Source organism: Haliaeetus albicilla, chromosome 9 (genome assembly GCF_947461875.1).
Source record: "Haliaeetus albicilla chromosome 9, bHalAlb1.1, whole genome shotgun sequence".
NCBI lineage: Eukaryota > Metazoa > Chordata > Aves > Accipitriformes > Accipitridae > Haliaeetus > Haliaeetus albicilla.
In genome coordinates this window covers 9,901,149-9,915,577 of record NC_091491.1, presented here as the reverse complement: position 1 = coordinate 9,915,577, position 14,429 = coordinate 9,901,149, and the positions used below count along the sequence as shown (strand labels likewise).

The window sequence follows — 14,429 nt, the reverse complement described above, 5'->3', positions numbered from 1 at the left end:
TTCTGCAAATGCCACTGAAACGTTCTGCCACAGTCTAAACCTATATCCACATCAACCCCCATTTCCCTAAAGCTTTGAAAAATACTGCTACTAGATAAAGCAGAGGTGATTAAAATTGAAATTAACCTGAGTGATCCAAATTTACAGTATCAGGCAGCATAAAATTTACTTATCCGAACCAGCACCCAAAACAGTGACAGAAAGTTCTTAACATGTTTAGTGACATAGCCCCAGAACACATGTCTCTCTCTCTCGAACTATAAACTCTACCACAGTTTCAACTTCAGTGGGTAAGATTAAATGTCCATCTAGCTAGGCGTTTTGTTTCTGACAGCAATCAGCAGCAATTCGTAAACTGGTTTACTCGTGGCTGCAGTTAAGTGGTCCGAAGCCGGCCTACAAAATTAAAAACTCCGTTGAAAGTTTAAAAAAGTTGCAGACTTTTTTTTTTTAAAAAAAGCCTAAGTCTAACAATTACAAGCAAGTCCAAGAAAACTGTACACAACTCTGAATACGAATACTGCCCATGCCAAAAGGAGCAGTCATACCAAATCAGTATCTTATATTAATTCGAAACTGGTTCAGCAGGAGTAGAGGATTACTTTGTTTCATGTTTTATGACCATATGACTAAAAAGAAAGCACGAGGGACAAATACAATAAACCAAATAAACTCAGAATGTAAGGATGCTAAATAGAGGTTTCATGAGACTTGGGAACTGCTTTAGTTACTCTGAATACAGTAATTCATCTCACTTGACTATGAGGAATTTATCTGGGTTGCAAATTGACCCTGCTTTCAATGCAAAGATTTCTGTGCTAAAGGACTGCACAGACAGGCCTGGCCCTCCATGGCTAAGAAGCTCCGGCCCAATGCTCATGAACACAACCACATGGTTTCCAGTCCTGTCTGCCTTTTCCTTTACTGATTTTCCAGAACTGGAGAGGTCTATAATGGCTATCTTGCAAAATCAGCTCTGATAGATCATGGCTTACTAGTGTTAGTTCAAATGCTTCCTAGCTCCTACATACCACTTGGCTATCTGCACAGTGATGCTCAATATTCCAAGTTCGTGGAACACTTATTAAGCATATGCACAATATCAGATCTCAGCTGGGTTTATGCACTCTGGTGGTACTGTGCACCGGACAAGTCCTTCAAGGGTCTGCAGCACTGTGAAATAACAGAGCAGCAAAAGTCTAAAGGGACTGATTCTGAACCCAAATTAATAAGATCCAATGGACCTGTGCTGCATTTGTAAAGCATTCTCCATACATCACCCAGGATTCGTTCGATGCAGATTATTCTACATGATGAACTGAATGTACATGAAAACAAGAACTTCAGTCATTCACCGACTGTACAATAAAACACGAATTCAAAATATCTCTGATATGTAATCACCAGAATTTTCAATACCAACATTAATAGAATGCATGTGCTAATTCCCACAACATTTACCAAAAGAAAACTCTCTTCCTCGTGGCTTGAAACTCATATTGGACCCATTGGTTTGAGAATTAGTTCGAACATCTGTTGTTTGTGGTTTATTAGGACCTGTAAAAAGACACATATATACATACAGAGAGCAGAAGCAAGCCATCATATGAAGAGAACAACACATCAAACTTGATGACTATAGAAAACTTAACTTCTAAATCAAGAGTAGAATAAAAAAAACTGGTAAGAAGTTCTAGGGTTATATTTAAGCATTTGATACTACTGATCACATCTGTCATTCCTCTGCTCAGGACTACATCAGTTCCCAGATCTCTGCTTGGAATAAAAGCCCCAAGCAAGTTGTGAAACTCCAGCATTTTACATAACCATCATCTGCACAGAATCCAGTACTATTCAGAAACAAAAAATAAACCCATTTCTATATTAAAGTGTATTTGAAGCCTTGAAATGAAACTGAGCTTGCTATATGAGGTGCATGTGTAAGTTAATTATGGGCTATGAAAACTGAGAAGAACAGAAAACTTTAGAAGAATAGAAGAACATTAGAAGAATATTCAATGATATTTCTTCCATACCTTCTTCAACAGTAACTTCAATTTCTGGGACCTTTGAATTGCCTGCAGGACTTCGTGACCTTTTTGAACTCTTTGGACTCATTGCTGGAAGTCAATATAATACAAGGTATAATGCACAAACCCTCTATAATGTATATCCTGCACAGCTAATGAAAAAACAGCTGTATTCTGAAAATTCCAACAGACTGAAGAATCACTTGTGTCTGTACTAAGTACAGACTGCATTGTAAAATCTGAACAATACAGTGACGCTCACACCCTTAAAAAGTAGGTTTGGTACTCTTGAAAAAGGTAGGTATCACACCTAAATTTTCACTCCACTAATTCAGAACAGAAGACTTCATTGTTTCTAAGTGTGAGGGACAGCTTTGGTGCTTTTTATTATCTAAACAGCAAAAAATATTAACTTCTGATTTTTTTATAGACAAACTTAAAAGACTTGCTTTTTTATTCTTTTCTTACCAAACTTCATTGTTATTTACTTCAGTTCACAGCTATAAGTTAAATATAGGCCACTAATAGCAAAATAAAAGTTGTCAAAATTGGGTAGATTCCATTTTCTGTATCAGAATAGTCTTAAGTAAAAAAGTTGATAAATTTGTTTTGAGTAACTTTTTCAAATAATAGCAGATTTAGAGGCTACTATGCTAGACCATCTTAAATAACGCCTTTTGTTTGCAACACCCATATTTTTCAACCACAAAGATGTCTCAGTCTGCTAAGGGAGCAGTAAATATTTATGAATTGATGGCAGCAATTAATACTTAATTATTTACCTTTAGTGTTTATTTTACTAGCCAGTGCTGGAGGCAAATAGGAAGTAACAAGCTCAGGCCTAGAAGTTGAACAGAACACAATCCAATCAATTACACAAGCAAGAAAAATAATACAGCAAAATGTTACAAATTTCTTGGAATTCATTTGAGTTCCAATTTACATATCATCAGCGCTCTATAATAAAATTCTTCCAGAAGCACAGATGACTCTCCATCTACTATAACCACAAAAAGTTAGAAAACATAAGCTGCATTTTCTACTCTGCAATTTTCTTCTGGGTTTATTTCAAGCAAAAAAAAAAAAGAAGGAAAAAAAAAGAAGGAAAAAAGCTTCCAAGTACAAGGCCATTTTTTTCCCCTAGATCCTTGATGCACGAAACACACAATTTATACATCTATATAAATTTAATAAGGAAGGTATATCCTTTTATGAGATAAAACATACATGTAAAATGTTCTTTCCGTTTCATGCAAACAGAATTAGGTAGCATTTAAAGCCTAGAGTTGCTGGGAAGAAAATCAAATAACTTCAAAATCAGGAGTAAAAATAACGGAATTACAAACATACTTTTTAACAACAAATTTGATTTTGCCACTCCCACGGACAATTCTTTCAAGGCGTGGAATTCCAAACCACGTGGGACTCCGGAAGGGGATTCCTTCTGGCAAGCCTTCGACATACAGGTACTCAGGGTTTGATTCAAATACAGGATACGGAACTTTCACTGCCTCTGAAAGCCCCAGAGCTTGGGCTGAAAATAAAGATTTAATGATAATTTACATACTCAAATAGGTGGTATTTTATCTCAAGTGATTTTAAGAAGCTTGACTACAGAAGCTCTGCTACTAAAGAGATAATTAAAAAACCCAAGAGAAATATTTAAATAGATTTTCTATTATTTTCTGTAGAATAACTGCAAATGGGGACTTGGTCCATCTTGTTACAGATAACATCTAAGCATGCAGTGCCTAATATATTCTTCTGAGAACTGTTTTCATCCAAAAGCTTTCTGTGCACACATCATCATCTCCAATTGTCACACAACTGGAAAAACTATGGCCTAGGATGTTGTTATAAAGTCATTTATGTCAGTTATCGGGAAGAGTCAGTAAAAAGTAGGTAAGAGGAGTCAAGATTTCCATATCTGTCCTAGTACATTTCTGATGTTTAAGTAAGTACAGTAAAATTTAAAACTCTTTTTACAGATGAGTTTTAAAATGCAGCAGCATTATAAAACAGTTCATTTAACATTTAACTTACCAAACTTCATATTAAATATCTCTTCTACTTGCTTTCTTAGCTTTGTGATCCTGACATTCCAATCTTCTTTCACTGAAAACCAGAAATGGATATATGTCAGAGTATCACCCAGTCCTAGATAAAGAGGTACACTGAACAGATTTTTTTCAACACAATCACATCTGAGTAGGCAAGGACACACAATGAGTAATGATTATTAATGGCAGCTTAAATGATACACATAATTCCCTCTACATAACGGAAAATCTGTTTAAATGTAGTTACAAATTTCAAACATTGGCCCAAGTAGGAGAACTTGTTCTTCAGAGCCTTTAGATGCAGGAAGCAATTATTCTAGTGGCTCTTACAAAGTTGGAATTAATTAATCAGAGTGCATAAGAATAACACTCTTTAGAACAGAAGATGAGGATTTAAAGAGTGCTTTGCTAAACATTTTGATTAGCATAAAAAAAAATCATCTTCAGTCCTGTTCTCTATTGTAAATAAAAGCCAATTACAGGAGTGCTAGCCAGAGCAGACAATTTGTAGCTTAGGTAGAGAAGAAAGCAAAGGACACTAGCAGCAATAAAAAAAAGCACTTTTCTGACAAACAGCATCCTAATTCATCACTTTTCATCACAACCCACAAATAACAATTAACTGCACTGAGCTAAACTCATTCAGAGTTGTGGAGAGCATACATGAAAGAAGCTATACAGAATTTTTTTGTTTCCGAATCATATTTTTGACTAACAAATTACCTGACCTTGTTTATTTCTAGCTTCTTATATTTTCAAGGCAAGATACATTAATATTTTTTGCAATCTGGGCTACTTATTTGATAGATTTCACAGGTATTTAACACCTGCACCTGTGCTTATACTTAATCACATGTTGTAGTCTTACTGGCAAAGGAATTAGAGTGACTAATTTACTTTAAAAAATTAAAATGCAGACTGTTGAGGGCACAGGATTACTACTTTGCAACAGAATAGTATTTCGCTTTAAAAAAGGTCTAATATTCTTTAGCAACATAAAGTTTGCATCTACAGTAAGAAGATCCTCGGCCTTTGCCTGGGAAAATGGTTTTCAATAGGCTCTAACCCCAAGAGAACATTTGCTGTGTTTGCCTGTCTGACATCAAATCCTGGACCCCGGTAAGCTTTGTAGGCACTCATAATACCAGACTCACCTACAAGTTAGTGAAAAATACAGCAAAATAACTAGTAAAAAAAAAGAAATGTTATTCTGAACATTCAAACAGTCTAAGTTTTAAGAATCATGACCACTGCATGTTAGTTCTTTCGGAAAGAGGATTTTATTAGCAGGTTTTTTACTGCTATGATTGGCAGCTGCTCTTATTACTTCATTGTCAGATTGCCAGTTGTATTGTCAAATCTGATGACAATCAAGAGTTTTGGCAATAAAACAAAAAACAAAGAAAAAAAATAAACACGATGCTGCCTTTTCCTTCTGCTCCACATTTAACACAGTCTTTTCTAGTGAGCCACCCTCTTGCTGTATATGAGCCTTTTCCTAAAATCCAAACAAAATCCACAATACATTGTGATGACATAAGACAACTACTGATTACATGATTATTAAATCATATTCTTTCCCTTTTTTTTTCCCCTGCAGTGAGCTCTACAGTTCCTAAAGCTGAGGTTTGTGTTATTCCTGCAAGCAGATTCATGCTCCTAAAAAAAACCTAACAAGGTCTGGAACATGCACTTCTGTAGCAAGGAAGTGCCAACACACTCCACTTCAGAGCATTCAGAAATAAAACCCAGTCTGATTCTTGCCTGTGCTAAAGGCACTTCATGCTTTCAAGAAGTCATTACAATTCCTTACCAACAGAGGCCTGAAAAAAGGCCAACAGAGTCAGCTGTGAAATGCTAACGGGCTCCAGAGCTTTGATTCAGGCCAGGATAGTAACTCCAGTTCTCCCGGGCTGTGAAGGTGACCCATTCTAGTTATTCAAAGACAGCTGGACTGCACCACAATCCAGAAAGCCACCCATGTTCCTAATTATCAATTTATTCTTTTCAGACCTCATGAAGAGCATGTCAGCACACTCAAATAGGGTTACTTCTTGGAAAATGTTGCATTGATCCAAATGTGTTTCCCCCTAAACCCTTCCATTCCCACTTGGAGACAGCAGCTGTCTTACCTGGGGTGTTCGACCTGGGCTGAATAACTTCGGTTGAAGTGAGAGTTAGCAGCTCTGGCCTGCAACCAGAAAACAAATAATGTGCCCATTCTTGATATAAATTAAATACTACTACTTAGTAGTAGTGACATGAATTGGAAAGTTTGAATTTTGCTATTATGTATTTCAAACTTGTGAACATGCTACAAAGATATTTTGGAAGTCTTTTCTGGATTGCAAATACCCACTTTATAATGCAGAATATTTAATCTACCTATTTCGTAACTAGAGGCTGAATGTTTCATGACTTAAAGAAACCAAGTGCTTGATTACACAAAGGGTGTTTGTTTGGCCTCTTTCTTTAAAAAAACCCATGTTTAGACATTAAAACACTTACCTTCTGATCACAAATTTTATTCTGTTGCCCACTTGAATTATTTTTTCAAGGCGAGGGATTCCGTACCAGGAGGGACTCCTAAAAGGGATGTTCTCTGGCAGCCCTTCAACATAGAGGTCAGTAGGATGGGCCTCAAATTTCTGGTATGGAACAGCTTTTGGTTCAGTGCTCCCCAAGGCCTCAGCTGTTAGAACAAAACACATCCAGTAACTGGACTCTTGGGCCATCGACCTTTATTAAAAGCTAGCTAAGCTACCAATTCCTCAGGCTGTTGCAATCGTGATCTTCGAACATGGGACAATGCAGGATATCTAAACTCAACAGAGTCCAAGTCTCAGCACATCAAAACCATAAAAATTTACCATATTGTATCATGTTGCTATTGGGCAGTCACAATGCTAGACTGAAGATTACCGGGTTCCTCACTGGGACATAATACAGTGGTTTCATCCAAAGTTTTTAATCTATTATAGAGCATCATGAAACATTTTATTCTAGCTCTTATGAAGTTGACTGTTTTTTATATTGGAGAGAACATAACAATTCACCCAGAAACGTTCTACTACTAATTTTAATGATACTGCAATGGATATAAATAAGTAAATGGTTGTTTTATTCACCATCAAAGGAAAAAAAAATCCAAATAGGAAGGAACTGAGAGAAATTAGATGAGCTGTACATACAAGACTTACACATTTTTTTTAACTATGAATTTTCCTTGTCGTATAAGCAGTAGAGTAATACGTTCTTTTTTGCTCAACTGCCAGGATTTTAAATATTTGAAAAAACCGATCAAAGGTCTCATTCATGTGGATGTTCAAAGGAAATAATGAAAGCAACCTTCAAGAAATACAAAACCATAAAAGAAAAAAAAACCCCAAACCTGTACTCACCAAACTTTTTACAGAAGAGTTGATCTACCATCTTCCTCAGTTTGGTGATTCTGGCATACCACTCCTCTTTCACTGTATTTGAGAATGACACAGAACAAAACCAACATTCACTAATTATTTTGGTTATATTTTCAGTCATTCAGTTTATAGCATGTATAACCATCCTGCATTTTCAGGTAACCCAGAAAATACCATGCAGAAGTATGGATTCAACTTGGAACTAGGAAAATTAATTATAAAAAATGACAGAATATTAAAAACTGTACAAAAATCCACTGAACCAGTGACACTGCACTTGCTACAAAAAAACCACACCTGTATTGGCATGAAGAACTGCAATGCTTTCATCATCAGCCTCCAATCTGTAGATCCCATTTGGAGATGGGATTAGTTTTTTGCCAGTTTCATTTTCTAAAAAATTATCTTGATATTCAGTGCAGAATTTGGTGTGCATATGGGATGAAAACTTGCTTTCAAGGAATTTTCACTAAGCAATAACAACCCCAAAGCAAGCCTTTATAATGGGTGCACGCAGCAGTATACTCATGTTGAACTTGCAGTACCCATTTCTCCCACTGTTCATGGACAATACTTTTTAAATGGTGATTAATAACTACATCAAATGACTATAGGGATTTTGTCATTCTTCTTGAGATGACAAGCAGTTTAGTTCCAACTCTCCAAAATGTCTCCTTGACACTACCTAAGATATGAGTTAAGTTATAATTGAGACACAGAACCCAACATGTGGCAGCTATGTAGATTAGCATATCTTGGTCAATAGGACAAGATTAAATACAGTTTTTCCATCATTTTATCACTTGAACATCTTTGCTTATTGGCTGATACACAGGCAACTTTGGAGTTCGTGAGACAAAGTTTTGTACCTGAAGATAGTCATAAGTGCGAGTTCTGCTCCTCCAGCAGAACAACAGAGCACAACGATGACATTAGTGCTGTCCTATTTGGTAGCTGGAATGGTAAGAGCTTTTGTTTCTGTTTTGTCATGTGTGCTTGTTATTTGGGATTGTGACCGGTACCCCCTGCTCCCAACCCCTGGTAATGTGGTTAGCATAACTAATGTCATTTTGTAAGGTAAGCAGCCACTCTCTGTGACCAAGCAGGTCACACATTCATTCCCTTTCCCTTCATTCTCAGGCCCTGAAGGTCCTGTGAACCAAGGAGACAAACAGATACCTTCTTCCTCTCCCTACCAGCCTCAAGGCTCCTGGGTGCCAGGCTGATTACTCCCTTCCTCAATGGCCTTGAAGGTCCCAGGCCCCTGGCCAGCCCAGTGGTGGTGATGTCCCCAGCATGGAACAAGGGAATGTAACAACAGCACACAGAGCACTGTCCATAAAATCACGCAGTTACAAGTCCTAAGGGGGGAACTTGGACAGGAGCTGCTGCTGGACAGAGAGACCTGTGACCCTCCAGTGGCCAGGGACACCTCCACCATCCTCAGCTTCCTCCGAGGATTGAGTGAGAATATATATTATCATTTTTGAGTCTAGATTATGATTATTGTATTGATACAGCAAGCCATGTGTTAAGATCTGACCTGACCTGCAGAGGGTCTAGGTGATTAGAAAGCACAGGTTAAGTTGTATTAAATTCTATATTATACTACTTATAAATTGTGCTACATTGATTCTGCTTCTAGAAATCCTGTGCCATTCTAATAATAAATTCTATGCTATACTAATTATAATATCTTGTTAAAAAAATAAAGCTTTAATTGTAACTATGATTTAGTGCTGTCATCATTCTGCCAAGGATCCCCAAAAGAACCTGTCTGTCCCCTCAGCGTCGGGTGGCAGGGATCAAAGCACATATCATACAAATCACTTTTTTTCTTCCGAATGTCTGTGTGACCAATAAGTGGAAGCTCATCAGTCTTGAACAAGATACCAGACAGCTGCCATGCTGTGGGTTTAGTCAACATGTGCAAGCAACAACTTCTGCTCCATAACTGCATTGCACCAGGTTGGGCTATCTTCGTAGGCACCTGATTGCACTTCTCCAGCCATTTCCCGAGCCAAACCATCACTGCCTGACTGGTTTGTCTTGCTGAACATACCAGCCTTCTCAGGGCTTCAGGGCTGAGGCCATTTCATAAAACCTTCCTGACCAGCCTATCTCCTACAAGAATGCAAATGGTCTTTCTTCTGTCAGTCAAAATACAACTTCTGTACTCATCCCATTCCTCTTCTGCTGCAGACACAAGCTAGCAGGGGCTATGGACACAGCAGGACATTGGACATGGAGCCACAAGGAGCTGAGAGCAGAGGCTGGCATTACACAGCTCTCTCCTGAGACAGCAGCAGACATGTGGAGCAGCAGAGGAGATGATTAGCTACTGGGAAAAAGGGAATCCAAACAGGGAGAAGAGAAAACTGAGGGAAAGGAGGCTCAGACAGCTGCTGTCTTCTGATCTGTGTTCCCTGAGAAGTTATCAACAGCTTTCACAGACCTTCTCTTCTCTCAGAAATAATGCCGAGGCCACACATGAATATACCATCATTACGAGTTAGTGAAGACAAGTGACTGTTCCTAACACTGTGCCATAAAAATGGGTTACCACTAGTTTTTTTAGCTACGGGGGTTTTATGGGATATGCAATGTACCTGCTTTGTCTTCATAATCAGTATAACCATATTAAATATGACAAAAACAACAGAGAAAAGGGCTAATTTAAAAACCCACATAAGAGTACAGTTAAGTTTAAGACTCAGTCATTAGCCTACCTACTATTTTTGTAGGCAAATTTGGTGCTCGAAGGAACAGTAGGTTATTAAGACTCAAGACACTAGGTTAACTTATACCACAGCAAAAATTTAATTCCTACACACTTGCTAAAGTGACATCCTTATGACATAATTTCTTTGCTTAATTTAGATCCTTAATGTTCACTTAAGTACAGTCTTTGATATACTTTTTACAACATAAGACTATGAGTATATAATACAACATAACGGTGCTGCAGTAGTGCAGATACTACCATTTATATGCTTGTGTCACTGTCTGAACTAAGAATTTCTCTAGCATTACTTGAAATTCACAGTTCAACCAGGCCAAGTTTGCCAGTTAGCATTTTGGGGTTGGGAGCAATTTGTTTGCTACCATTGGTTCAGGCATACAAGCTTTCAATGCTTGCCTTAACTGGACAATTAAAAAAATTGCCCTCAAGCCCAAAAGACAGTAGAAAGCAACTGAACAGAAAAACAAGTCCAGGAAAGTAATTTACCAACTAGTGCCCACGCAAAGGCTCAATTCCTTCAAAACTTGATTTTTCCATACTAAAAGTTTTTCTCCCAACTTGAGGGGAAATGAGTTCATGGGTGCCATTGTAAAGAAAGTCTGTTCTTGTAGTCTTGTTTTTACGTGGTCATTTTTTTACCTTTAGATGAGTGCTCAACGGAGACAAAACATGTAAGAACATGCATCTGCTGAAAAAGTAATCCTCATGGCAAAAGTGGTTAGAATGCATTCTCTTTGTACTACTATGTGAAAATGGAGTCTGATCATCTGAGCAAGTCAGATTCTACAACAATAACTGCCACTATAAACAGTATGTTCATTACTGCATTTCAGTTAATCTGATTTTGGCAAATTCCATATATAAGAAATTATTCCATGATACAGACAGTTCCCTACCCAGTAAACTCTATCAACTATGGAAACTACTGCCTCTTCTCTGTATCTCAACAGACTAACACTTAGCTCGTTGTTCTTCATTCTGGCCAGCTGAATCAAATCAGTTGGTAAGTGTTAGTAGCACTGGCTCGGATAGCCACTGGAAAATTGCTGTCACTTTGTAGCTAAAGAAAATTCAAGCCAAGAGGAATTATTTGCAATGTGTTATTAGTAAAAGCAAATGGTAGCCACCACTAAGACTGACAAATAGGAAATCATACTGTACTTCTACAACTCACTCATTCGAAGACCTACCTCCTGCAACTGGTTTGTCCAGTGGCACATCTTCTCGTGTTGAATTCAAAAGCTCATGCCTAAAAGATTTAAGATACATGTGTGACATACACTTTGATAAACCAGAAGTTACAGCCGACAGTTACAGCCTCACATTACCACTGAAGGATCAGAAAAAAAAAATAACAAGGGACATCACAATCCCCAACATTAAATTCCAATTAACACCAAAGTATTATGAGAGCTGGTTGGAACCCTACTGACAAAAACATTTTCCATGCCTGTTACCCATATCCACCTGAGCCATAGCATTCCATGGTAACATACAGATTACATTAAAATTATCTCTGAGGTCTAAGACACACTCCATCAGAAACAAAGATCCAAATCAAAAATTTAACCTTTAAAAATTAAAACCTCAAAGCAGACATTTCTGTTTCTCAAACACATCTAGTTTTATCCATATTAGAACAATAAAAAATTTTAAAATTCTGACATTTCTCACAGAGCAGAACTGGTTTTTGAGCTGCTCTGCTTACCACATGTTCCAAACCCGATGAACAGCATAAATTAATTACTGTTAACAACTAAGACAAATTCGGCAAGAGCAGGTGCCAGCATTGCATAAATATTAAAATCTATGCACAGTGCCTGATTTTAAGTGAGACAAAAGGTAGATCTACACTTCTTCCTCTTTTCTGGTTATCTGCAAGTGTTCGGATGTCAGAAACTGAACATCTGCCTCTCAGATTTGAGAAACTAGCATCTATACTAAAGGCAGCACGCACAGAGGCATGGGCTGTCACTACCACCAATTCTGAGCCTAACCACTGCAATCAGCAGATTCCTATTCACTTCAAAAACTCTTGGATTAGGTCCTACACCGCCGAACAATAGCAAAACACTAGCAGTTACTCACAGAAGCTTCATTTAAACTGTAAATGCCCATCTGTGGTGTGAAACATCACATCACATCTGTCTGAAGTGAAGCACCAAACTATAAAAGGTAAATATCCACCCATTACCAAAGCTGCATGTCAGCCTGTCACAGTCGTACCCACAGTACTGGATCTCTAAGTGCTCTGCAGCTCTGAGATCCAGCACTCGGCATCCACAGATGCTGGCATCTCTCCCTGCATATCCTGAATTCAGGGGTGGTTCAGGCTCCCTTCCAATCCTACCTGTCTTTGCAGAAAATAATGTCAGGGTTCTTCTAGGAAAGACACCAAGGCAAGAAAGGAGAAAAAGAGAAAGAAAGGACTCCAGAACATCTCATGAGTCTCATGTCCTCACTTTAAAGGCAGATGATACCCTGTCAGGCTAGCTACGGCAGGCAACTGAGCCCTCAAGTTTTCTATGTACATCTAAGGTCTCCTGTCACGTATACTATCTGATCTACCTCCAGACACACCAAGGACCCACATCCAACTATATCACAGGAACTAGTAGCTATTTTGGCCTCAAGCCTGCCCTGGGAGATGCTATACACAGATACAGCTGTAGACACCTTGATACAGCATTCCAGCAAGAAAAATATAAAAGCACAAGCTGAAATTTAGGCTGAGATCCTCAGATAGCATAAAATACCCCCAAGTCAATGGCTTTCAACATGTATTACAGCCGCAGAGATTAAAATAGTACAAAGAGATCGGCCCATGACAAGAAGTCCATAATATCAAAGAGATCTGTCCAGATCTCAGCCACCCACTGTGGTGCTCCGGTGATCTGATAAGCTGAATTTATCAGAGTGAACATCAACTAAATATTATTCATCTGTACTGCAAAAGAATACATTGGTAGAAATCAGTTTGGAAGTTCTTGAAGATAAAATAAAGCAGAGTGGAGCCAGCAGAAAACAATGAGTAATAAAGGAACAAAAACGTAAAATTCCTTACTTTTTAATCACAAACCGGATTCGCTCCTTTGCTAGAAGTATCCTCTCAAGACGGGGAATGCCATATGTGGATGGCCGCCTGAAGGGAATTCCTTCTGGCAACCCTTCCACATATAAGTCTTCCACATGTGACTGGAAGAGTGGGTATGGGATAGACACTGGACCTTTTGCCTTTATAGCTTGAGCTTTAAGAAAAAAGGAGAATAAAAAAATTAGACTAGCTTGTGGCTCTACTCAAATTATCTGTTTGATATCACTCTGAAAAACATTAAAATTAGCAGAGAGGCAATAACCCCCTCAGCACATTTAAACATGCAAGCATTCATATTTGTGGGGGGTTGTTTTTGTTTTATAGCAAAATCACTCTAATTCACAGTAAACAAGCTGCAGAAATGCATACATATGCAGATTCTCCTCTTTTCCCTTTACTCTGTAAACATTTAATAACAGAGACTGCACCTGTTACAGTGAAGTTTCACAGTATTTTGGGTTTGTTTAATAGCACATTTTGAAAGATGAAATTATCTAGACAATTATAAACCAAGCATGTTTCAGTTCATTAGCTCTGATTATTATTATTTGTTACTATTATTGGGTTACAAGAGTCATTAATGCCTTGGAGAAGGGGCACACATCCCTTCTTTTGAGTGAATTCCTAAAGCTTTGTTGTATTTTAGAAATCCAAGGAAGCACTAATGAAATAAATAATACACTTCTAACACCACTGAAAAAAACCACGGCCCTACTAATGAAATCTTTGAAGCAAATGAAAAGCAAATAACAGATTCACTCACTGCTGGAAAATAACCTCAATGTATTTCTTTATGCTATGAGGGCCATAATCATGTCAATACACCTATCAGGCTGGCAAATACTGGAGAATGGCATGATGGTTTGCAAATGCCAAGAGGGCTAATTGCTTTATACTCACAAGGGTATGTTAATTTTGCAGGCCATGCAACAAGAATTCTCTATTACCATCTGACTGGCCTGCAAATAGTTTGGTACATTCTGTTGTTTTGCTATGGAAATTAGATGCAAAAAATTACTTGAGAAGAGAAAGGCCAAGCTAAGGCCAAATTAGAGTACAGTGATTTTGTGGCAGGGTTTCTGA

The 14,429-nt window shown here is 37.9% G+C and overlaps 1 protein-coding gene across 7 annotated transcripts in view; it reads right to left on the bottom strand.

Moving 5' to 3' along the window:
• GTF2I (general transcription factor IIi) overlaps nt 1-14,429 on the bottom strand; it is an 80,464-nt gene that overhangs the window by 14,898 nt on the left and 51,137 nt on the right. For all 7 annotated transcript variants that reach the window (XM_069791483.1, XM_069791487.1, XM_069791485.1 and 4 more), the window contains 10 exons: nt 13,317-13,500; nt 11,443-11,501; nt 7,492-7,563; nt 6,599-6,782; nt 6,223-6,281; nt 4,074-4,145; nt 3,381-3,564; nt 2,813-2,871; nt 2,037-2,120; nt 1,462-1,557 (listed from right to left, as the gene is read on the bottom strand). In XM_069791483.1, coding sequence (XP_069647584.1) covers nt 1,462-1,557; nt 2,037-2,120; nt 2,813-2,871; nt 3,381-3,564; nt 4,074-4,145; nt 6,223-6,281; nt 6,599-6,782; nt 7,492-7,563; nt 11,443-11,501; nt 13,317-13,500 — 1,053 coding nt within the window. The remainder of the gene's footprint in view (nt 1-1,461; nt 1,558-2,036; nt 2,121-2,812; nt 2,872-3,380; nt 3,565-4,073; nt 4,146-6,222; nt 6,282-6,598; nt 6,783-7,491; nt 7,564-11,442; nt 11,502-13,316; nt 13,501-14,429) is intronic.